At 44.7% G+C, this 24,943-nt stretch overlaps 1 protein-coding gene across 1 annotated transcript; it reads right to left on the reverse strand.

Annotated features, from left to right (window-relative positions):
• Positions 1-313: 313 nt before the first annotated feature.
• LOC124655627 (probable LRR receptor-like serine/threonine-protein kinase At1g51860) lies at positions 314-24,428 on the reverse strand. The gene is made up of 12 exons (XM_047194491.1): positions 24,353-24,428; positions 23,645-24,197; positions 15,123-15,619; positions 3,457-3,592; positions 3,296-3,367; positions 2,848-2,925; positions 2,532-2,689; positions 2,176-2,438; positions 1,934-2,060; positions 1,434-1,502; positions 1,149-1,338; positions 314-707 (listed from the first exon to the last, which is right to left on the reverse strand). Exons 1-12 carry the CDS (start codon positions 24,426-24,428, stop codon positions 314-316), a joined length of 2,613 nt encoding a protein of 870 aa, XP_047050447.1.
• Between the last annotated feature and the right edge of the window lie 515 nt (positions 24,429-24,943).

A 24,943-nucleotide genomic window follows, 5' to 3' on the forward strand; every position in this document is an offset into this window, starting at 1 on the left:
TTTGTTAGGTTGTCTATGCAATATAATGGTGAATAAATGATCTATCACAACAACGACCATCAACATAGAACAGCGCAGCAAAGCGCGCTAGGTCCATCTAGTACAAGCTCAACCACTAAGCCACACCTTATATTGTTTGCACACGGAACGGAATCAATGCAGCACACAGATACATGCATTAAACACCAATGCCCACAGTACTGCGCACATACATGCTCACAAGTTTACCTTGACATAAATATTATTCGCAAGATCATGTTGTAATAGAGACCCATCAACGATATCATGGAAAAAATCTAGGCAAGTGGCAACTTCATCTTGCTAATGGACCATATGTGGACACCGGGGCTTCAGCAGTACTCGTGAAGCTTCCCAAGACGCTATTATCCTCGCGAGATTCTTCCAACGCAAGGCTTTCTTTCAGCTGGGCCACCACGACAGCCATTGTTGGCCTTCGAATAGCAGCATCCGATGTGCAAGCCATGGCAGTGTCAATCAGTTTCCACATGGAGTTGACATCATAGGCACCTCCTAGCTTAGCGTCAACTACTATGCTGACGTTACCACTGGTAATCTTCTGTTTCACACGTTGAACAATGTGGCCATGGCCTGGCAATATTGGAGGTTCTCCGGTGGCTACCTCAAGTAGAACAACACCGAAACTATAAACATCGCTGCTCTCAGTGAGCCAGCCAGTGTGGTAATACCTAAATAATAGTTCATACACAACACAATAGCAATTAGTTCTCTTTTTTATATGATGGGAAAATGTTAAGACACAACTGGGTAATGACTTTACATGTCAAAGTTCATATGGTTATGCAACAATTATTACAAATTTTTTACATGCTTATACAATTTTCCAAGTTGGAAATTTAATAAATTAGATGCAATAAGGTTTTTTACTTTGTCTTAATTGCTAGCACCATTAATTCATTCCTTCACATACAAGTCACATCTTACCAATCCAAATTTTTGATTAATAAATTAATAATACTATGTTATGTTAGTAATTTTCATTTTTGACATGTAAAAGTGGACTGTTTAAAAGGAAAAAAAATAAACTGTGAAGGTTTACTTCATGGTCAATTATTATTTTTATAAGAAAGAGATACACAATTTATATAGTACGTGTAGAATACACATACTCGGGGTCCATGTAACCTGCTGTTCCAGCTGCATTGGTTGATATGTGAGTCTGCATGTCGCTGAGATAAGTTTTGCATAGTCCAAAATCAGCTATTTTCGCTCGCAAATTTTGACCTAAGAGAATGTTGTTGGTTTTCACATCCCGGTGAATTATTGGCAAGCTGCATCCCTTGTGCAGATAGTCCATGCCTAAAGAAATTACAGCAAGGACCTTAGCGAAAGGAGAAGAGATGATCGACAACATATTTTCTGAGAAATATAGATATATTTTCACTATACCCTACCTTGTGCTGATTCAAGCACAATTCGTACACGCATCCCCCAACTCAAGGTTTCACCAGCACCTCTTTTTCCTTCATATAAACGCATGGTAATAGTTAGAACATAACGGCGTTGGAAACTTTACATGTCAATTTTCATACATTCATGCAACATTTCCTTGTTTGTATATATATTCTACATTCTCATCCGAGCTGGAATCTAATAGATTAGTTCAAATAGCGTTGCTATTTTGTTAGCGCACAATTACTAATATCTAGAAAATGGATAATAGGTAATATACAACCATGAATACTTAATGAGCTACTTAATACCTATGAGTGCATGCACTTCATAAGGATCATAGTAGATATCCTCGAACTATAAACTAAACGTCTAAAATATCTTAAATCACTCAAGATAGCCTCTCAAGTTCAAACAATGCATAGAAAATTCGTCAGAAATTTTAAGGCAACCACAAAATTCGTTATCACTTAATCATACTTAGGTTTGTAAAACGACAAACCTCTCAATAGATCACAAAGACTGCCTTGAGACATGTACTCGTAAACAAGTGCTAAATGATCCTTCTCCCAGCAGTAACCAACCAAAGAAACTAGATTCCTGTGGTGCACCTTTGTCAAGCTATTGACCTGTGTAATGAAACATAGCACATAGGAAAAAAAAATTAATTTGCATGTAAGATCAGTGTGAAAGCAACTCGCTACTTACTTCTGAAATTGCAATTTTCAACCAAGGAAGAAATACCTCGGCTAAGAACTCATCGAGCCCATGCGACGATGTCTCAGATCGCATCTTGACAGCAACCTCAGTATCATCTTCTAAACGGCCGTAGTATACGAGACCAAATCCTCCTTGTCCAATGGACCGTTCAAATTTATTAGTAAACTTCTCAAGCTCCTTGTATGTGAATTGGCGATTTTCAGAATTGTGCAGGTGATCCCCAGGACTTTTTATGCTTACTGCAGCACTACTAGGTTTTGGCGCATTTTGATGATCATATGTAGAGACTGGTTGGACAAATGTCAGTTATATCACGTAAATACCAAATATAGTCAGTCTTAATAATTAATATACTTTTTGAAAGAGAAGAGCATACGTACTTTGGGGCTTTCTCTTCCTTCTCCAGATCAAACATGAAATAACAAGTACAACCAATACCACAATGGGAACCACTACTGAAATAGATATTATAGCTATTTTATTTTTTGATGGAGGTGGACTTATTATTTTGTTGCACATATCTTCACCAGATTCAGATCTGAAACAGTGAAATTAAATCAAACAATCGGTCCAGAGTTACTGTGCTACAAAAAATAATCTTGAACAATCATGTGCCTAAAATCATAGAAAAAAGCATTCAAGTACAATTATAATGCATGTTTACAAAAAAGGAAACCTCATGAAGAAAACCCAAACCTGAAAACAAGTGGTCCTCCATTGTTTTTACAGAGGGTATACGGAATTGAGCCATTGAAACTATTTCCAGACAGATTCCTGTAGAAAGAAACGTGTAGTTTTAAAAGGTGGTGATAGCTTTTATCATTGTAGCAAATGCAACAATATATATCCAAATAGAAGTCCTCTCAAGTGGGTCATATTGGTGTTCTGCACTCACGACTACAATTAAGGGAAAAAGGGACTTCATATTCATGTCAAATGGAAATGTCAGATATCATGGATAATCGAACTATAGATGGCAAGTATAATGCACATTGTATGCGCTAGTTATTCCCTCACACTCCATTAATCATGTAGCTGGAGAGAATGCTCTGGAGTGGAAACATATGTGGGTATGAAAAAGTAACTTATTGTCACAAATTTGTATATACCATGGGCATCCTCTATATATATCTAGTATACTTACAGGACTTTGAGTTCTGTGAGCAATTTGAAGTTATCAGATATCGATCCATTCAAGTTACTTTTGGACAGATCCCTGAATAAGAATAAACATTCCAACATAAATCAAAGATTATATTGGGACATGCAACATGAAAGACCATCAAAATAGTACTCAGCACTCACAAAGAGATTATCCTCGTAGTACCAGTGGAGTCACTACATTTCACTCCATTCCATGTATAGTTGGCCGGTAAACATGGATCTCCATTCCAGTTTTTCTTTACTCCATAATCGTATTTGATGGCCATCATTGCATCGACTACCATCACAAAGTGAAAAGAAGGGAATGGTGAGAAAAACAGTTTGATCATAATCGTCAAAAAAACTGTTGGACCATTGATCGAATGCAAATATGCAGCTTCATGAGGTTTGTGACGAGATGGGATCAGTTTTCACTGAGACAAAGCCCCGACGTATTTCGCGTCTGGTTTGCCGTTTGCGTATGCGCACGCTGTGGTGGCCTGTAAAATCCAAATCCCTAGATGAGTTGGGAAGATTGGATGACCAGCTAGATGCGTGGCCTCCTGTATTTATAATAGAATCAAAGAGGTTTACATGTACACGGTTAGGGTTAGGGTAGAGTCCCTAACCAACTACAATTAGACTACAAATACATATTATCTAACATTGCCTCACCTCGGACGCTAAGGTTGGCGCCTGGATTGGCCGCACGAGGGTGGTAGTCTGTTTTGCGCTTGATCTTCTCGTGGTGAACTACACGGCGTGGGCGTGCCAATGCATTATGCATCTTCGACGAGCCACCGCCACCAGCAGCTCTTGAGACGCATTTTGATTACTTGGGCAGTGGTTGGTAGAGTGCATGGTGAGAAAGATTCATTTTTTCGTGGGCAACCAAACAATAGGGGTCCAAAACAGCCTGCATAATACGGATCTCAAAGCACTCAAAAAGGGCTCTAGCCAGGCTTCACTGCTACGCTCGAATCGGGCGTTTCTCCTGGGACATGCCCGTTGGAGAAGAAAGTGCGTGAATTTTTTTCTTAATTTCAGTGCTGGGTTGTTGGATCCTCACATGAAAGCCTCACATGCATACAACCATAATCAAACAAGCAGCCCAGAATCTCTTCACAGACCAAAAATTGCAGCCAGGTAACCAAATAAAGTGGCAACTACGTCTTTTGCATCGTTTCGAACGGACAAAGCTTCATCGGACCAAAAACGTGTGTTGTTTTGGAGCCTGTCTACACGAGTACACGAGCCCAGGCTAACAAACGCACTCTTGGTGAACTATAATCCTAACAGCCGTGGAGATTTTAGGCAAGGATGAAACTACCTATACGGCCAACGCACCTCAGGGATGCAGTAAGGGTTATTTTCCTCGGCCGGAATTGCCGAAATATCGGAGGAAACCGGAAATACCGCTACCACCGAAAAATGTTGATACCGGCCAAACAAAATCGGATACATTTGAGTATAACTTACTGTATTAAGTGAAATAGGCAAATAATGTTGCATTATTCATCAAACAAAGCCTGGCGTGGTGGTTTGGTGTTGTCTGAGGTTCGTCAGGTCGTGAGATCGAGGGCTCAGGCATGCGCAACTGAGGACGGAAAGGTACTACCGCTGCGCTGCATGAGAAGCACTTTAAGTTTATGGTATAAATTTATTTGTTCGATGCTAAAAAAATTGAATTCAAAATTTGTCTGAAAATCTCGGACAAGAAAAACCCGAGATTTCCGATATTCTGCGGTAGCCGTATTTTCCAGTTCCCTCCGGTAAAGATTTGTTACCGAGCGCACAGGGGAGCAACTAGCAAGCACCCTCTTTCAAACGTACGTAAGAGAAAAGCTACTGGGTTGTTAACGACAGGGGATACGCGTAGCACCATCAGTCCCCCAACAAGTGCTAATAGAGCCATGGCTCCCTATAGAGCCCTTTTTTAATTATTATTTTTAAAATTTAATTAAATTTTTTTGAACAAAATTTAATAAATACCTGGATATAGGCAGCTATCTATACTTCAAGGGCGCTGAAATACCTTGTATTGTATGCTTAGTGGCACTGTTCATGCTTCCATATCTGCATTTTTGTTATTTTTCCGAGGGTAGAGTGCAAGGTATTTCGTATGAAAATAAGTATACACGGCTAGAATACATCATTGACTGTATTTTTCTATTTTTATGGAAAAAATTCGAAGCTTCAAGTTTGCATTTTTTGAAGTTTTCAAAAATGAGCTCTCGAGAGCTCACGTACTCCGTCAGTCCCGTTGTATTGAGTTGACAAAAGATATAGAGGGTGAAAAAAGACAGGTACCTATGTGTATATATAGTGTCAGATAATATTTATGCTAATAAGAACCTGCGAATGCCTGATGTGTACATGTGTTCAGAGGTTGGTCATATATAAGTAAATGCAGTGAAAGAATTATCAGACCAGTTTCATTCAGTCGGCTTTCTAATTTGTTTTTAAGTATGCTAAAGGTGTGCCATATTTTTATAGAAGACAAAATTTTAAGTACAAGATGAATAAAAAACAATGAGCGCAGTAAGGCAAGTACGAGGACCTGCACCACGGACATTACGTCTAGATGCTAAGAGCTTGTCCTAGATTAAGCAAACAAAACCACGTCTCGACCGCCACGAGTCTCCTTTAAGGAAAAAAAAATAGCGAACTATTTGACTTAGCAGATGCTTCGTTCAGAAGCTATAGCGAACGTAGAGCACATAGCTGCAGAAATAGGCTTACGACGGGGAAGGCTGTCCAGAAGCTACAGTGGCGCTACAGTGGACAACTATTATTTTCCCCTTGATCTCCTTCGAAGATCAACAACTTTAACTGCACTTCCTTGTCGACACACCATCCATCCTTGAGGCGGCAAGTAGAAAGACATCGACTTGGACTCTCATGCATTTGCGTGCATTGCGCTCATGGAGATCAACCTTGGGCAGCAGGAAGCATCGGAGGAACGCAACAATGAACACAGAGCCTGTATCCCAGTAGAATGGTGCAAACATAGGGACGACAAAGAAGACCCTGTCATTGCACCGATTTGCCCCCGAACCTAGGCTTTTCGCCTGGAGATATGCACGAAACAGAAGGTGGGGCGAGGAAGTGCCGACACACCTCGGCGACGCCTCCAAGGAGAAGATTATGACACCCACGGGCGTCGTCGCCGCCAGCTCGATCGCAGACGGCAAGACTTCCGTCCATATTGCCGCACCTCACCATCGCAACCATCACATCGCGGTCCACCAACTCCCCAAACGGCCGAGAAGACATGCCCATCTTTCACTCCGCTCTAGGTTGACAGCTGCGCCACGGTCCACGCCCCTGTAACCCAAATCGGGCCCACACGTATGCCTCCATCTCCCTTGTTGGCACCACCGGGACGGCGCCACCACACACATGTAACATTGACGCAGCCGATCACTATGGCATGGGCTCGTCCCTGGTCGCACTCGAGTGTCACTGCCTCCCGGATCATAGGCCCTCACAACCGCCCACTAGTCTTTGCTGATGCACCATCCCGTGGCCTCCTCTGTTGCATCCCCACCGAGCTCTGCCACACCTCTACGCATCTCCGTAGTGTGCCAGTGAGCACCTCCGTCTCCTCACGCCGCCCGGAAGACATCCCCCCATGTGTGATAGGAGAGCATGTCGCGGCGCGCACCCCACCCGCCACCTTGGAGGGTTAGGAGTCGCCTCTGGAGCTGCTCGCGCAAGCGGCCCGGGAGGTGAGTTTTCCATGTTGTTGTACTCTGGCTCCCTAATTTGAGCCAATTGTGAACTTGTGCTATTGCAGCCTGTTATTTCTCACGTTATTTTTTTTTTTGTTGTAGATTGGTTTATTTATGGGATGCCTAGTGCAAAGAAAAGTGCAACCAAAACATTTTTTGGGTGACTGGGACTTGAGAAATTTCGTTTATTTATTGTGAAATTGACTAGAACAACTGACTATATTCTATTTTATACTACACTAGTAGAAAAAGGAGTTTTAGTCCCGGGTTTACCAACCTGGACTATGGAATCGGGACTAAAGCCCCCCTTCTTTAGTCCCACTTGTCCACAGACCGGGACTAAAGACCCTCCAAGTGGGTTGCGGCCGCGCGTTAGGGCGGAGGACCTTTAGTCCTGGTTTGTAACACCAAACGGGACTAAAGGCCTCTGGGTGTATTTTTCATTCAATTTTTTTTTCATTCAATTTTTTCTTTGTTTTTTTAGAATTTATAGTATTTTGAGTTATTTGACTAGTTTAGTCCATAATTACACCTAATATCTAATTAAGTTACTTACACGTGGCCAAACTTTCTGATCGGCCACCCATACTCAAATTACTTCAGCACTAACACGTTTAACTTCTAAGTTCATTCTGTCCCGCTTCCAAGTACTTTGCACATATGTTATTAATGTGTTGACTGCCAAAACCCACCGGCGGGCAGCGGCCTTGTCAACACTGTAGAGCCGGGGGGAGCCTAGAGCTGCGGCTGGCTGAGACCCCTCCGAGCGACGGCCCGCAATGCTCTTCTCGGTCACACGCGGCGTTGCGAAGTGCAGGGCGTGCCACCTGACCTATACCCGGTCGGGAAGGTGATGAGATTGCCTCGCTTAGTTTCTGCAGGGCATACATGTAAACGTTAAATACGAGCCTCGATCGGCTCTCGGGTTATCTCGTGAATCGGCTCAAAGAGCCGATCCACCCATGATCCGTACGGGGTGTACGAATACTTGGTGGTCCCGCTTGATCAAGATGAAGCTAATGAGATCTACGACGATTTAGGGTTTTCACCACATAATCGGATCATCCTACTCCGGGTTGGGCCAGATGGCCACGCACGGTGCTCGTAAGCCGATCCTAAACAAGGCCAAAAAACCAACATGAAGTTGATCCTAGGAACATCCCGTTTAGGACTTGCGAACGCCACCCTACGTGCCACAGGATCCTCCCCCCCCTTGTAAGGCCAAACTATTGCAGATATTAAACTAATCCTTGTAGAACAAGGAGCAATCGTAACGGATCGGATCTACTAAATAATGATCAAGCGGGGTGCCGCCCCCACACCTGAGATAGGCGTGAGGACGGCTAGATATGCAAGGGTTGCACTACGTAAGCATGCTTAAACGAAGAACAATGCTAACCCTAACACATCTAATGATAACTACGTTGCTCGCCATCAAAAGCGCTTCGATGACGAGCAACGCATGAACAACGTGGGGCTTGTGCTGCCTAGATCGCAAGATGCGATCTAGGCGAGCATGTCGCTTATCTGATAGAAACCCTCGAGACGAAGGAGTTGGCGATGCGCCGAGATTGGTTTGTTTTTGGGGTTGAACGTGAGTTGTTGTTTATTCCATAAACCCTAGGTACATATTTATAGTCCAGGGGACTTTCTAAGGAGGGCGTGCACTAAACCGTGCACGAGTAAGATTCTATCTCTTATCTAAAATAATAAACTACTAAATAAAGATACACGGGCAATTCAGCCCAACTTGGTATAAAAGGCCGATTCATGTAATTCTCCACGTATATTTCCTTAAGCCCATCTTGACTGCGGCCCACCTCCGACTTGGTCAAATCTTGGTGATAACACATGCCCCCCTGGTTTTGGAAATATCATTTCCAAAATCATCATGCTCTTCTCTCGTCGGGTCATGTTGTGGCATCACCGTTGCAGTACCTCTTGTCTCTTCATATTTTGCAGTGAGGAGCCATGATGCCGATAATGAAGGCAGCGAGATTTAGTGACATGGCATCAGTGGTATGCAAACAATCGGCTCTCCTTGAACAATCGGCTCTTTAAAAAACCCTCTTTTAATACTGAAGAAGCGTTTCCAGCCGGCCGTTTTGCCGATAGTCGAAATCACACGATCTTTTTTTTTTAAAAAAAGGAAACCGATGGCGCCGCATCGGTCTCTCTCATAAACACACCGGGTAACGTTGAGCTAGCCATCCTTCCAAACGGTAACCCGCGACCTCCATCTGCAAAGACAGAGTAAGATCCCCAAATCGTCGCCTGAGCAGTTCCAATCCACCACCCCCTACACAGATCTCGACCGCGCGGCTTCCAATTTCTTCAACGCATCTCATGGCGGAATCAGCTAACACCGGTACCACGGTTTCTGACTCGAAGGTAATCCCCAACCTCCTCTCGCCGTTTGACTTTGACACGGGATTAATGCAAACGCCCTGAATTAATGCCTCGTTCCGCCACTAATTTAGGTTTCGGACATTCTTCGCCACATCCTTCTCTCGCAAATTCGATGTGCCTCGGTCCTCGTTCTTCCGAGAGCCACTGCCCTGTTAATCTCATGCGAAGCTAACGGAATCCCCTTTGTGAGCCAAAACCTAGATCCGACTTCCCGGGCCGACCGCCCGCGAGCCCGGCCCAATCCCCCGAAGGTTGGGTGGCATGGTACGAGTAGGGTATCAAAATCCCATTATGCCACTTGGGAAACCATAGGAATAGCCGATGCCCTGTCATTATCGCTGTCTCCTCTTGAGAAGAATGAGAACATCTTGAAAACCATCGGCTACTTCGGTCCGACGCACTCGAACTGTTTCATGTTTGGTCATGGCCCTATGACTCCGACCCTGCTTGGATGTGGCCATGATCACGGGGCTAGACATTGCATCTCCCAGCCCTTCTCGCATTCAAGCTGCCAAAGGTCCCTTTCACTCTCTCCTCTAAAAAAGAGTGTACCAGTTCGGGGTGCCTATCTCAATCGTTATATGAAAACCAAAGGCCCAGAGTGACGAGAGAGGGAGCACACAGCCTTCTTGAACTTCCGGTTGGAACACTTCATATTCGTGGTCCGTCACTTGCTCCTACCAAGAACTACCTCTCCCCGGCCTATGAACTCGCCAAAGGCACCCAACTTGGTCTAGGCAAGTTATTCCTTGGAGAGATTTATCGATCCCTTCAATCGATGTCCGTCAAACTGTTCACCCGCAAGACAGATTAAACCGGCGGCCCTCGGTGGTTCATTCAATCGTGGGCCCAACTGTACTTCCAAAGCCAAATCCCGGACTTCCCATCGCTGACCAATTGCACCTTTCCGGATGAAAATGGCAAGGAAATTCGATGCACCAGCCTACGGCCAAGCCCTGTATGGTCTCCCGGGTAGCAGATTGATCCCCAAGGAAGCAGCAGGGTGGTTTAAGATTTTCTTCCAGGGTTTAGACAACCCCCTGTTCCACCCTTATACTGAATCGGCAAATTTTGAAAACCCCGTCTCTTTCCGATTGGACGACTTTGCCGATGACGCCGACACACAGCACTTGTACTCCCTCATGATTCGTCCTTGCTTTCTCCCTGTTGGCATGAGCACCTCGAACCGGATCATCAAGCCCGGTTATGAGTGTTATCAACCAGGTAATAGCGGCTCGGCAGCTTGGTCTCGGACAGGTGCCCCCACACTTCTTCCTACACCACCCGACGGCAAGTAGAGCTGAACTGCCCGACATCCTCACCGCCCAAAGGTGCTATACCTTTTTCGACGCTTTGGTCATACCAATTCCCCACAACCTCCATTTCTCCTTCACCACCGACGGTTTTGAAACTTGGTGGTCTATGTGGAAGACCCATGTCTTCAGGAGGGCACTAGGACCGCAGCTGAAGGAGCTTGACGCCGAATATGATCCCCCTGCCGACCAGGTACCGTCACTTAAGTATTTCTTGTAATCGCCTTATGGTGATTGTCCGTGAACTGACTCTCTTCTCTTGGCAGCAACAAGATGGCCCAGCTCCTACACAAGCCGACGGCTCCCCTTTCATCTTTCTTCCTCCGGCACCAGTGGTTCTCTTCTGCCAGAGCTCGCCTCCCCTGAAGAAAGTTATAATGCGAGTCAGCCGATTTCACCGAAATCGGCTTCTAAGAGTAAAGCATCTTCGGGGCCCGTTGCCCCCGAGCCTCGACTCAGGCGAGGACGGCGGTGAGGAAGGTAGCGGCCGGGAAAACCCTGAAGCGTAAAGCTCCGGCCCAGGAAAGCTTGCGTGTAAGTTGGTTCAGACCCTACAGGTGTTCGTCCGCTTTTTTCAAAGAATTTGTTCATGACGCGCTTGTATCCTTTCCTACAGGCCTCTACTGAAGGATCCTCCAGCGGAGCCGAAGAAACCAGCCAGGGAGAATCGAACTCGGGTGATTCCGAGAGGTCCACTACCCGGAGTCGGACGGCTTCGCCGGCCGCCGGCTTCCAAGAAGAGGTTGATCACCGGAACCCCTGTTCCTCAGGCCCCGACCAGATCAGGGTTACGTACGAAGCACCGCTGTGTCAAAAGGGCTCGTAAGAACCCACCAACCTCTTCGTCAAGCCAGGAGGTCTCGAATGTAATGATCTTCATGGTCACGCTTTCATGCTGTCCCGTTATCATTTGGATCGGCTAATCACTTCCTCTTGTAGGCCGCCGAAACTTCTAGCGGGGATGTTGAGGAGGTACGGAGGCCGTCCGCTACCCCCGGATCTAGCTGCCCCGACGCCCGCGGCTGTACGAGCGGTTGATTCAACCGAGTCCCCGTAAAAGCCGATCGTTACTCGCGCCGGCTGCTCCTCCCCCTTGGGAGAGGTATGTTTTTTTCCTTTTGGTTCTGTCAGTTCCTTGTCACCTGCTAAACTCACTGTGTTTGCCTTGCCAGGGTTGTGATCTCTCGAGCTTGCTTGCGTTCGACCCAGCATCCATCGATCCCACCCCTTCCAAGGCAAGTGGGGAGCCGTGACATCGGCACGGTCCGTGGCCGGCTCCAGCGCCTCAAGGACTTGCTCTCTACCTCTATTGAGGCTCGATTGAGAATTCGAAGAAGTCAAAGGCATCCTCGCGGGTATCCATTCTCATCTCCCTATGACCCTGCAAGTGAAGCTTTGGCCCGCCGTCACCCTGTCGGTCTTCAAGTCACGGATTCAATCAGCTCGCCAAAGGATTACTCTTCGCCACTCCCAACTTCCGCTGAGAGCCGATATTGCCGAGAAGTGCCGACGGCTCAATGAGAAAAAGGCTGCTCTGGACGCCAAGATGGATACTTCTGCCACCCGTGCCGAACTCGAAACCTTGCACAAGGAGTTGGAGGACCTCGAAGAGAGGGTAAGGGTGACCAAACAGCTCATCCAAGATAAGGAGGCCCTTGTCGCCCGCTGCGAAGAAGAAGCAAAAGATCTCACAGCCGATCCGAAGACCGATCCGGCTGAAATCCGTTCCCTGAGCAATCAGCTGGTGACGGGCAAAGACGCAGATGATGAAGCTGAGATTGCTGAGGCGGAACGCATCCGTGTTGATGCTATTATCGCCCTCGGCGTGTTTCTCCAGTAGGGCCTTGATATGTTGATCGCTACGTTTGCAACGTTTGCTTCTCTCCTTCTTGTTTTTTTTTTTTATTAGCCGATTTTCCACCGGCTATCGTTTACCATCTTATTAGCCGATTTTCCACCGGCTATCGTTTACCATCTGTCCGGCGTGGTGACCGTATGCCTCCCTCGAGCCGAATCTGTCTGGTAACTACAGATATCGGCTCTGCGCTACGCCCAGGCGCTCGTACTCGCGAGTCAGCCCCGTTGGGACTCGTGTAGTCGACGTGGCTGCCGTCCGTTAGATCGCCGCGGACCCAAGCAACCATGTGGTGAACATAACCTCGGTCGGCTCGTCGGATCAAAGCCCTCTCATGAAGGTATCATAGTTCCCCTCGTGTAAATCTGGGGCACCAGGCTCCGTCGGGAGGACGAGTAATGCGTCCGCATCAGCCGAAGTCTCGCTATCGGCCTTCCTTTGATTGTTTGTTTCGCGCATCAACCGAGCAACGTAGTTACCCGGCAGATCCTCGTAGGTGACTGGCGTGCCGTCCGCCATCTCAGATGTAGATGGCGATGTGGTTGATGTAGACGATGGTCCCACCGGGCGTGCCGGAATGTGTTGACTGCCAAAACCCACCGGCGGGCAGCGGCCTTGTCAACACCGTAGAGCCGGGGGAGCCTAGAGCTGCGGGCTGGCCGAGACCCCTCCGAGCGACGGCCCGCAATGCTCTTCTCGGTCACACGCGGCGTTGCGAAGTGCAAGGGCGTGCCACCGACCTATACCCGGTCGGGAAGGTGATGAGATTGCCTCGCTTAGTTTCTCGCAGGGGCATACATGTAAACGTTAAATACGAGCCTCGATCGGCTCTCGGTTATCTCGTGAATCGGCTCAAAGAGCCGATCCACCCATGATCCGTACGGGGTGTACGAATACTTGGTGGTCCTGCTTGATCAAGATGAAGCTAATGAGATCTACGACGATTTAGGGTTTTCACCACATAATCGGATCATCCTACTCCGAGGTTGGGCCGGATGGCCACGCACGGTGCTCGTAAGCCGATCCTAAACAAGGCCAAAAAACCAACATGAAGTTGATCCTAGGAACATCCCGTTTAGGACTTGCGAACGCCACCCTACGTGCCACAGGATCCTCCCCCCTTTGTAAGGCCAAACTATTGCGGATATTAAACTAATCCTTGTAGAACAAGGAGCAATCGTAACGGATCAGATCTACTAAATAATGATCAAGCGGGGTGCCGCCCCACACCTGAGATAGGCGTGAGGACGGCTAGATATGCAAGGGTTGCACTACGTAAGCATGCTTAAACGAAGAACAATGCTAACCCTAACACATCTAATGATAACTACGTTGCTCGCCATCAAAAGCGCTTCGAGTACGAGCAACGCATGAACAACGTGGGGCTTGTGCTGCCTAGATCGCAAGATGCGATCTAGGCGGCATGTCGCTTACCTGATAGAAACCCTCGAGACGAAGGAGTTGGCGATGCGCCGAGATTGGTTTGTTTTTGGGGTTGAACGTGAGTTGTTGTTTATTCCATAAACCCTAGGTACATATTTATAGTCCAGGGGACTTTCTAAGGAGGGCGTGCACTAAACCGTGCACGAGTAAGATTCTATCTCTTATCTAAAATAATAAACTACTAAATAAAGATACACGGGCAATTCAGCCCAACTTGGTATAAAAGGCCGATTCATGTAATTCTCCACGTATATTTCCTTAAGCCCATCTTGACTGCGGCCCACCTCCGACTTGGTCAAATCTTGGTGATAACATAATGTTAGTATCATACCAATCCTAGTAACCTCTTGGTCAAGATGTCACACTTCTTTGTTGTTTGAATTCCAAATAATTATTTTAATAAACAAAATTAACGAATTAATAATAATCTTGAATAAATAATTAAATAAAAACCAGAAGGAAAATCTAAAAATAACTTTTCATATTTCCCTTTGGCAGTTTGAGAATCGAAAAAATGGCAACCGGGCATAGCCCGGCGAAAATACAATTTTGTTGCAAAATAAGTCAAAATTCATGTTTGTTATTTTCGTAATAACTAGATCACCTAACCTACCTAGCTCTATGAATTTTCTACCATTTTCTTTTGTATTTTTAATTTTCTATAGCTAAACTGGGCGATCCGCGAGGGGCAGAAAAACCTAGAAAGTCTTCAGTCCCGGTTGGTATCTCCAACCGGGACTAAAGGTTCCGTTTGACCCCGGACTAAAACCGCGGGAGCGTCCTAGCCGTTGGAACCGAAATTAATGGGAGGAAAAGCCCTTTTTCTACAAGTCTAGTGCATGTTTTAGTTACAATTATACTACCTTCAATTCATATTAATTGTCGAAGATTTGTGTAGGTTCATTCATATCTAGATAGATCTGCCAACAATGTCTTATATATTTGTAATTAACCAAAGGTAGAATTACAAATTTGGGCTCCAAAGTTAAAAATATGCTCACAAATGTAGTTTGTACCTTGAGAACGGAATAGACCAACTAAGTTAGAGAGATAGAGAAAGGGGAGACAACTCACAATCCTTGGAGAACGTTCTGGAAGTGACGTTACGGATGAGTGTGTATATCTCATATGCACTAATCATTGGGGGCAGGTCAGAGGCACTTGTGGCTGCAAGAGTGATACTGTAGTTGCCGTCGGTGGTGTTCGACCAGCCAGAACTCGACACGCTAGAAGCGGTTTGGTACTTGGGCCTATACCTGCCGAGCAGTTGTTCATTGATCTTGATGTCGAACTGCCGGATCTGGCTCGTCTGAAAGTCGGTGAAGTGCAGGAACACCTTGAATGATGAAAAAAGATTGTTCCATGTCGCGACGTTCAACACCGTGTCATTGACAGTAGTAATGGCTGTCTGAAGAACAGGGATGGGCACCGCGTAGTTGTCCGGAGCCTCATAGGCGATGGTACTATTTTGGGTAGAAATGTCATCCCATGTTGATGCCCAGTTGGCGGGCAGTACGTACGACGTGTAGGCGGGCGCCCACCAGTTGCGGTCATATGGGTCCTTTGGATACCTTCATGAAAAATGACAATACATCAATTGGAATAAGCAGAAGTAGGTTACTTTTTTAACAAAAAAAAAATACTGAATATGCAATACAACATAAGAGCATCTCCACCGGTAGCCCCCAAATAGGCACCGGCAAGGGTGCCGGCACCTCCGTTTTGGGGCCGTCGGCACTGCATCCTCTATTTGGGGAGCTGTTCCCACACCGGCGCCCCCAAAACGACGGCCCCGATAGATGTTTTGATCTAAAATTATAATTAATGCATAGAAAATTGAATAAGAAAATATTTTATTCCACAAACTAATACATAATTGGGAACGTGGTTTACATGAAGATATAGTTTGAAACATGGTTTTCCACAAACTAATACAAAGTTTGAACCATGGTTGACACAAATATAAAACATTGCAAAAAAAACTAAACTTAACTAGGCCGGTCATCGCAGGTTTTCGTGTGTTCGCTGCCAAGAAAGAACACTCGAGGGCACACCCAGTCACCCAAACTGGAAAATCCAGCTGGCGAGGGTGCCCCTATTGGTTCTTCCGAGGAAGAACATCCAAAAACATGCGAGCCGATATTCGCTGCGAACAAACAACACTCGTCAGTTGTCGTCCTCCTCGGCGCTGTCGACGTGGTAGTTCCAGCGGCAACGCGTCTCGTCGAACACCTTGACGCTCATGTCCCTGTCGCCAAAGTAGGAGAACACGAGCACGAAGCCGGCTTGGAGGTTGTGGTGGCGCGCGAACGTCTCTCAGCCGATGTGGAGGTACATCTTGCCGCGCGCGTCGTAGATAACGTCCACGATCCACCGGTAGTAGCCGCACGAATCCTCCCGCAGATGCAGCGTGCCCGGGCGGTCGTCGCCGGCGACGAAGTCGGCGAAGGTGTCCGGCAGCCTCTGGATGCCGCGTGGGTCGCCCTTGAGGATGAGGACGAACTCGAACAGCACGGGCCCCTCCTCGTCCATCTCCGACGATGAAGACGACGACGTCGCAGGCGACGGCGTGCGTGCAACTCTGCCGCGGCCACGACCACGGCCGTGACCTCGACCTCGACCAAACATGGCGTCGTCTTTTCAGATGGTGGCGGTTAGGGTTGGGAAGAGAGGCGCTAGGGTTTGTGTGTGAGAGGAACAATGAGGGGCGACCCTTTTTATAGGCCGGAGGGAGGCGGGTGAGCGGGGGAGCGGTGGCGCTCATTAACGGCGGCACGAAGAGCAAGGCGCGCGCGACGGGACGGTTCGCTGCGCGTCTGTGGAAAACTGCACCGCCGCTGCGCCCCAATAACTCCCATCGCGAGGTAGGCGACGGTTAGGTTAAAATTGAATGAGCCGCTGACGCGTCGGTCCCGCCACTCCCCGCTAGCGTCGACTTTTGGGATGTGTAGCTGACAGGTGGCTCCCACGCCCAAAAATTTCATCCTCGCGAGGCGCCGGCGCGACCGATTCGTGCCCTTGGCGAAGGGGCCGAAACGGGGTTGCCGGCGATTATATTGGGCTCCAAAATTGGCCGACGCCGTTTGGGGCGCGCCAGTGCGAGCCCATTTTCGCCCCCGGCCCCCAAATTGCTATCGGGGGCGCCGGTGGAGATGCTCTAGGAAGAGGTCTACATTATTCCGTTTAGAACATACCCGTAAAATTACTACTCTCTCTTTTCTAAAAAGGATTACCTAATTTTTCTAAATTTAGATATATCTATACACAAAAACACGTCTAAATATACTATAAAAACACATTTAGATACATTTAAATTTAGAAATCGACCATATCATTTTTGCACCAAAGTATCTCTACGATATGTGCATTCTCCATTTTGTAAACATTTTAATACGAAAATTCAATTCGACTTCGGAATACGCGTGCTCCCTCTACTAATTTTTTTTTATCTAGAGTGCTGGCTCCCGTCCTCCAGCGATCCGCTTGTTGAAAAATTAAAAAAATGAGTTCAAAATAAAAATCTAGATGTTGTGTTTTCCGCAAACTTGCAAAATCTCAGTTTTAACAGTTTTGCTAATTCTTAATTAACTGAGAATTAGCTTAACTCTCAGTCAACTTTTTATCTGTTAGATGAGCTGTACGAAGATTCGTGCGCGAGCTAGCCCTATCTGTTTTTTTTTTCCTTTCCTAGGGGAGGAGCGGCTCGCCCGGTCCGGCCGGCACAAGGATGCCTTTGCCAATGCTGCCCTGTATAGCCCTTGTACTGTAGCCCGCGTTTGAAAGATGGTACGGCTGGGCTGAGATGTGGCACCGGAGACAGGCCCAGGCGTGCTAGATGGAACGTGATGTAAGCTATTTGGGCTGTCCTGCTTGGATAAAGAAACTATTTTGTGCTGCCTTTTCGTTCGTCATTGTAATCCTTTTCCGGTTTATAATAATATACTAGTTTCATGGCATATATGTTGTTATTTTTGTGTAAAACTCTAGTCAATTTTTAAAATATTTGACTTCCAAAAATGAAAAACATACACTTATTTGCGGATGGAGGAAGTAAGAAAAACATGTGGAGCATGGAGGCCGAGAGGAGGTGGCCGACGGGGGCAAGAAGCAGGGTGACGAGAGAGGAGCACAACAGCGCGGGGTTGGGTCACGTCGTTGCAAGCCTTGAAGAGTAGGGCGTGGAGGCCGGCCACGAAAGGGTCGCTTTTGGGGCTTGAGGTCATTGCTAGCCAATCTTGTACACCGACCAGGTCGGTGCCTAACAGGCACCGCACAGCTTGGTCAGGTATTGAGCCTAGCCCATTTACATTTTTCCTTCCTTTTTGTTTTTCTGATTCTATTTTTTATTTCCTTTTTGTTTGTTTTTCTGTTTTCTTTTCTTCTTTCCTTTTCTTTTTCTATTATTTTTTTCTTTTTTGTTCAAATTCGAAAAAGTTCATACTTGAAAATAGTTCAAATTAAAACATGTTCAAATCTAAAAACAGTTCAAATTTAAAATGTTCAAGTCCGAAAAAAATTTAAATTATAAAAAAAATCAAATTAGAAATGTGTTCAAATTTGAAACATGTTCAAATTTACAAATTGTTCGCATTCGAAAAATGTTCAAATTTCTAAGAAAAAAAAACTGAAAATGTTCAATCTCAAAAAATGTTCAAGTTTGAAAAAAGTTCAAATTTTAAAAATATTTAGATTTCAGAAAAAACATTTAAAAAATTCCGGATTTTAAAAATCGAATCTAAAAAGAATCAGCTTTTGAAAAAACGTAAAAAGAAAATAGAACAATAAAAACAAAAAAAAAGGTGGGGGAATGTTGGGCCGGCCCAACAACCCGCCTGGGGGGTGTGTGGTGCCTGATCCGTGCCGATCAGGTCGGCATACAGCACCCCCCGTCATTACGTACCTTTAAAAAAAATAAGGAGGCCAAATATTTGCATCATCTTACTGGAGAATTGTATATTTTTGTTCTAAAAGAACAAAAGCCAAGACGCCGACATGGGTTGCAACTTTTAGAGGCTATAGGTTGAGGTGTACATACTCTCCCATTCAATATAGCTTTTAAAATATCACCTTATACCTCTTTATCATTAACAATATATTTTCTTAGTTATTTTAATACACATGAATACAAGTACAACAAAAATATCATCAAGTCCCTTAGTTTTTTAACATGCCAATTTTACCAACAAAAAAGTAGTATATATGTAAATGGTATAAAGTACTTGAACTTAAATAAAAAAATGTGTACACCTCACTTTGAATTATCTAGTATTTAATAATGAATTATATTAAAAAATAGTAAACAAGTATAATTTATTCATCTATGTAATAGTACCTCCGTTTCAAGGAATAAGGCGCACGCGCATCCCAAGACGAACTTTGACCATAAAAGTTGAGCAACAAAATCTTGATTATATTATATGTAATTAGTATCGTTGGATTCGTATTGAAAAGCACTTTTTAATGATATTAATTTCATACAAACAATCTTTATCTATTTGAAGTAATTCTTGGTCAAACAAAAAGCTCGTAAAACGAGGGCGCCTTATCTCCACTACTATTAAAAGAGCCAGAGTGGCAGATCCAAAACATCTGGGCCATCTAATCATCTAATCCTATGGTTCTAATTACCCCTAAAACAGTGTTAGACGTCCATGTAAAGGGGTAACCCACGACTAATCAAACCATCATCGCAAACCGCTAAGCACTTCCCCATACGCCCCTGCGGAAACTTCCCTGCAAGACAACCTGCGCGTGCCGCCGCGCCTCCTCCCCCCCCCCCCCGCGGGCTGCCGCTAGCCCCCCGCGCGCTGCCGTGCCGCCGCATGCCACCCCCGCGTCGACCATCGCGCCGCCGCGGACGCCGCCCCCGCGGTCTTCCTCAGTGCGAATGCGAAGAAACGCCGTATCCTACGCCGTTGTCGCGGGACTTGCAGGGAACTCGACATCTGCTGCTGCCTTCGTGGAGCTCACCGGGGTATGATTTTTTTGGTCAGTGAGAGCACTGGACTCGAGCGTCGCGGTTACGTTCCCTGCTCCCGCCAATAATCCGTACCCACCGCGACATCATCTTCATCCTCGACGACAGGGTCTCGCTGGGCTCCGGCCGAACGCCTTTCTTTCTGTCGCTGATCCCATCCACTGACAGAACCTCTCCATCTACCACGCCTTGACACGCTTCTGTTGCTAGAGTAATGGTACTTTAGGTCGGTGTGACAGTTCACTATTGTTTTACTCTTGATTTTAAAAGATTGGAGGGACGATGAGTAATCTATGCGCACGTCTTTAAAGATTGGAGGGGATTCATCTAGGGCATCAATGGCCAGCAGTCTTTAAAGATTGGAGGGGATTCCTTGTCCTGCGTTGTTGGCTTTTGCAATTTGACTAGGATTATATTCTGTTTTACATAGGAGATAGAACTATTTTTTTCTGTCATATTGCTTGAATTATTCCAGGAGTTAAAATTGACGAAGTAAAAAAGGTGAACTTCAGTGCAGTTTGACACAGAAAACTTCAGTAAACAATTTGACAGTTGTTCAGATAATGAAAGAAAACGTTTTGTTTAATTAAATATGAGAAAGATTAGGCTTTTAAGCAGGCTTTTCGTCAACTATTTAGCAAGCAGGGAAGTATTTCGAATATCCAATGTGGTGTATGGAGTTGATTTGCATATGCCTCATTTATTTCCGATTTGACATTTTCAGTTACTTTGATCTATGTATTAACAGATCCTTTTGTTCTTAGAAGGATAAAGCTATATTTTCATCTTAAAAGATATTATTTGAACTTTCTATTTTTCACTTCAAGCAGTTGTTTCAGATTACTCACGACCTTTATTATTTTCATGCAGATTCTACTCTAAAGTAATTATGTGCAACAATATCAAGGTATAATTGGAAAGAACATCAGATTAAGAAATTGTCCTGTGCCTACCATACAACCAGTGAGTGGTGCAGGTATCCTGTGCAGCAATTATACTAATGTTTTGGATTCCTAAACCTATAGAAATCATGTCCATATCTTGGAGTGTACGAAGCTCATATACTTATGCAGTTAAATTCAAGTTTTCCTTCCATTCATGCAGTACACTAAGTTGGAATGTTCTCAAATAGTTACTGGCATATGGAAATTAGACGGATGCAACTTCATTTTAGTTTTCTAGAAATTTATTTATTTGTCACTTGCTCAATTACATGATATTGGAAATCACCCAATGGATTTCATCTTCCAAGGGCACTCCACTCAGGACACAACTAATGGGCAAAGTCAAGGTAATTAACAAAGAACGTCGCGTTGAGCATGGTACAGATTATGTGAATTACTAAAACATGCTATATATGCAGATCCTAAAGAGGTAAAGAGGCAAAGAGATAGGGAGTGGTATGCAAAAAAATAAAGATGACATTTCAAAGCGCAAATTTTTGGAAATGGCCTGCTGCCACAGAGGCTTAAAGGGAGGTCAGTTTACACCATTCACTTTTCAAACTTCGCATTAAGGTCTGCAATAATATGTACTTCCATTTGACTGTACCAAGTACTCAAAAAGCATTCGAGTATTTGGCACTCTTTAACCTTCACAGCTGCACTTCACCCTCTCCTGAGGTACCAGTAGACACGTTGTACACACTCAGAGCTCATATTGGAGCCTTGTGTTCTAACATTGAATCTTATGTTTATGCTACACCATTTAGAGGTTTGACAAAAATTGTAGTAGGACTTACTTCTTGATGGTGTTATCGCTGGTAGGACTTATAATTTGAGATTAACATGAAAGTTGCACTGACATGTGTTACACAGACAAGTGTCAAGGTCCCATATGTCCGAATTCGACATGGAAGTTTTCCGTCGCTGAAGTGCATTTCTCTTTACAAATTACAGCAAGAGAGGCTTCTACCGTTCTATATATCAAATTAAAGTAATTGTTACATAATTTCCAGGGGATCCCTACGCAATAAAATGAACCAGCTAGGCCGCACGACTTTAATCCTTGGTTACGCAAGAGTGTACAGCAGTACTTGGAGAAGAAACTTACATCTTTATTTTTCACAGATATTGTTCCGTTACAACGAACGTGGTAACTTCAATCTACACATAGGTGGAAAAAACTCCCTTGTAATAACTATTTTTAAAGCATCAAACTTGGATGGAGGCAAACTTTATCTGCACAAGGGTGACTCTTTATCAAGTTTACTCACAGGTACTTGGGTATAAAATATGTCTTCCTATTAATATGTATATTACTCATGATCTTTTAATTTTCTTTTGGTGCAATGGTGTATACTCATAATCTTGAAAAGGCATGAAAATAGCATATAGATATGTCAAGTGTAATATATCCAGTTACATCACAAGTGGTTTTTTACAGGGTAATACTGCAGATCTTGAAGTTGTCCTTACATATTCTGAAGATATTCCGAACTTGTGGTAAGAAGATGTAGAATCGTTGGGTGTGTTCTATCGCTAACTGCGCTATTTCTCTAACTCTCTATATATTTCTGTAAGACTGTTTGGGTTTCTTAAAGAGGATGGTGAGAAAAGTTACCTTTCTTCTAATGTTTTTTTTCAAAGATGTATGTTCTTTAATTTCAGACTAGGATTTAATTTTCAACAGAATGCAAAGTGTTAGAGTGCGGATAAGTTGTCTTTGGAGCATTACATGGTTACGCGTTGGACCTTTTTTATACTGCTGTTTGTGGAGATGGAGTGTATATGCAGTCAGGGGTCAAGATGGTCAGTATTACTCTGAAGCAACAGGGGAGATCGAAAATTGTTGGTCAAGTTAACCTCTATGCATTTTTTACTCTGAAGCAACAGGGGAAATCGAAAATTGTTGGTCAAGTTTACCTCTAGGCATTTTTTGTCATTTTTTCAACTTGGTTAGTTTTATCGTCTTCTTTGTTTAGTTCTGCTATTTTTGGCTATATTGAAACTTGATCGCCTATTCTGTTAGCTTATTGACCTGCTGAAAGAAGGATTTTAAGATGATGGAATGAGCACCGCGGTGGTACATCTACCACAGATTGAAATCAGATTGGTAGGATCAGAATATAAATAGATTATGCTACTCCCGCCGGTTCATATTAATTGACTCTATTTATGGATGTATCTAGACATATTTTAGTTCTAGATACATCCATATTGGTGTCGATTAATATGAATCGGAGGGAGTAGATATGGTTGGTGCTTGGTTGTGGAAGTAACGTTTCCAGTGCCATTTTATCGTATATTCAATATTTAATGGCTTTCCTATATTACCACGACAATATAATAACTGTGGAATATAAGTTATGTCAGTCCAGATTCTTAGTTGTTTCAGTAGGATATCAATATTATTTTGTGTCCCTCTGTTGTCATTCTGATAAGATGTGTTATGTGTTACAAGCTATTGAAATAATTTTTGTTTCAATGCCATGTTCTAAGCATGTTGGGTACATATGAATGCTCTCCAATTTTTTCGAATGTTATACGTGCATTGCACGTGCACTTTTACTAGTTCCTTGAAACGGAGTAGTATATTTAAACATGTGAGTTGTATAGAGTCGTACGTTAGATAGCCAATTAGTATAATTTGCTATCGGAAGAAAGAACTTCAAACATACCGGGTAAAATTGGTTGTCCCCAAACTTGCCCTGAAGTATGTGGCCATGGGCTGGTCAGCGTTGACGTCCGGGTAAAGCAAGGCGCCGAGCTGCCTCAGCTCCAGCGTGCTGACGAACGGCGTGCCGTGGCCGGTGTTCACCAGGCACACTGGCACCCAACTCGCCCACGCGGCAAACACCGCCTCGTACGCCCAGTAGGTGGTTGCGGTCGTGCGGTGGACCTCGACCGAGGTCCAGTAGTTGGTGCCCAGGTGCAGGTCAAACCAGAACCAGCTGTTCGTGCCGTCGTAGTTCCCGTACATGAACTCCATCCGGATCACGTATCTGGCACCCCTCTCGGTGGGGAGCGTGTAGCAGTTCCGTTCGCCGGAAGGGAAGCTCCTCAGTGTTCGCAGGGAGATGATGACCTGAGCGGGGTTCTCTTGATTGACTTCAACCTTGTGATTCTCCCCGCCGTCGACGTACGGATCGTCGGAGACGTAGGTGATGTTTCTCGTGGTGTCCAGGCGGGGGCTGCGTGCGGTGTCCATTCCGCAGTCAATGCTCAGAAAACCTGATTGATGGCATAGTAACACAACCAGGGTGAAAAGGCTTAGAATATCGCTCAAAAGCCGGATGTTTCAATCGTGATCAATCAACTTCAGTGTTGAATGCAACGTATTTCTATACATATGGCCAGGATCAATGAACTTTGGGTGAAAATTTTACCTGGTTGACCGGAAACATGAACTGCTGTGGCTGCTAACAGCAGGAATGCAGCAAGGAAAACAGCAGGCAGCGCCATCGAAGAAATCAATGCACGCCAATGCGTAATGGCACCGGCAAAATGATCAATGCCGTATGTATATATATTGTGCGCCAACTTGAGATGATAATTGTATGCTCGATTATATTATATGTACGACTTGTACGCCTTCTTATTGAATAGAGTCGTTTCAGCCACTGGCTATTTTGGTTTCTCAGTTAGGCCAAGCGACAAATTATTTTTTGCCAAGACTTGGCTAAAACCCAAGTAAAATTTAAAGGAATTTAAACAAGGTCTGAATCTTCTTTGGTTTTGGCTTGCACTCATGCCCAACTAAAATATACTTTGACCGACATGCATATAGTACGTACAACGATGAGAATATATCAATCTGCACTGGCCTGTGGTGCACCCAATCTTGTACCCTAATATATAAGCTATTAAAAATTGTGAGAAAGTATAATGTAGACAGTATCTATATGCTCTTCGGCGGAAAAAAAAAGACAACATCTATATGCAATGCTGTAATTTCTTTAATTAGAATTGACAATAGT

The sequence above is a fragment of the Lolium rigidum genome, chromosome 5, assembly GCF_022539505.1.
Source record: "Lolium rigidum isolate FL_2022 chromosome 5, APGP_CSIRO_Lrig_0.1, whole genome shotgun sequence".
NCBI classification, from domain to species: domain Eukaryota; kingdom Viridiplantae; phylum Streptophyta; class Magnoliopsida; order Poales; family Poaceae; genus Lolium; species Lolium rigidum.

Coding starts and splice junctions, on each gene's coding strand:
- LOC124655627 (XM_047194491.1), bottom strand. CDS start 24,428: ATGGCGCTGCCTGCTGTTTTCCTTGCTGCATTCCTGCTGTTAGCAGCC. Junction 2,061..2,175: donor TCGATGAGTTCTTAGCCGAG/GTATTTCTTCCT, acceptor TTCATTACACAG/GTCAATAGCTTGACAAAGGT. Junction 1,339..1,433: donor TGTGCTTGAATCAGCACAAG/GTAGGGTATAGT, acceptor TAATTTCTTTAG/GCATGGACTATCTGCACAAG.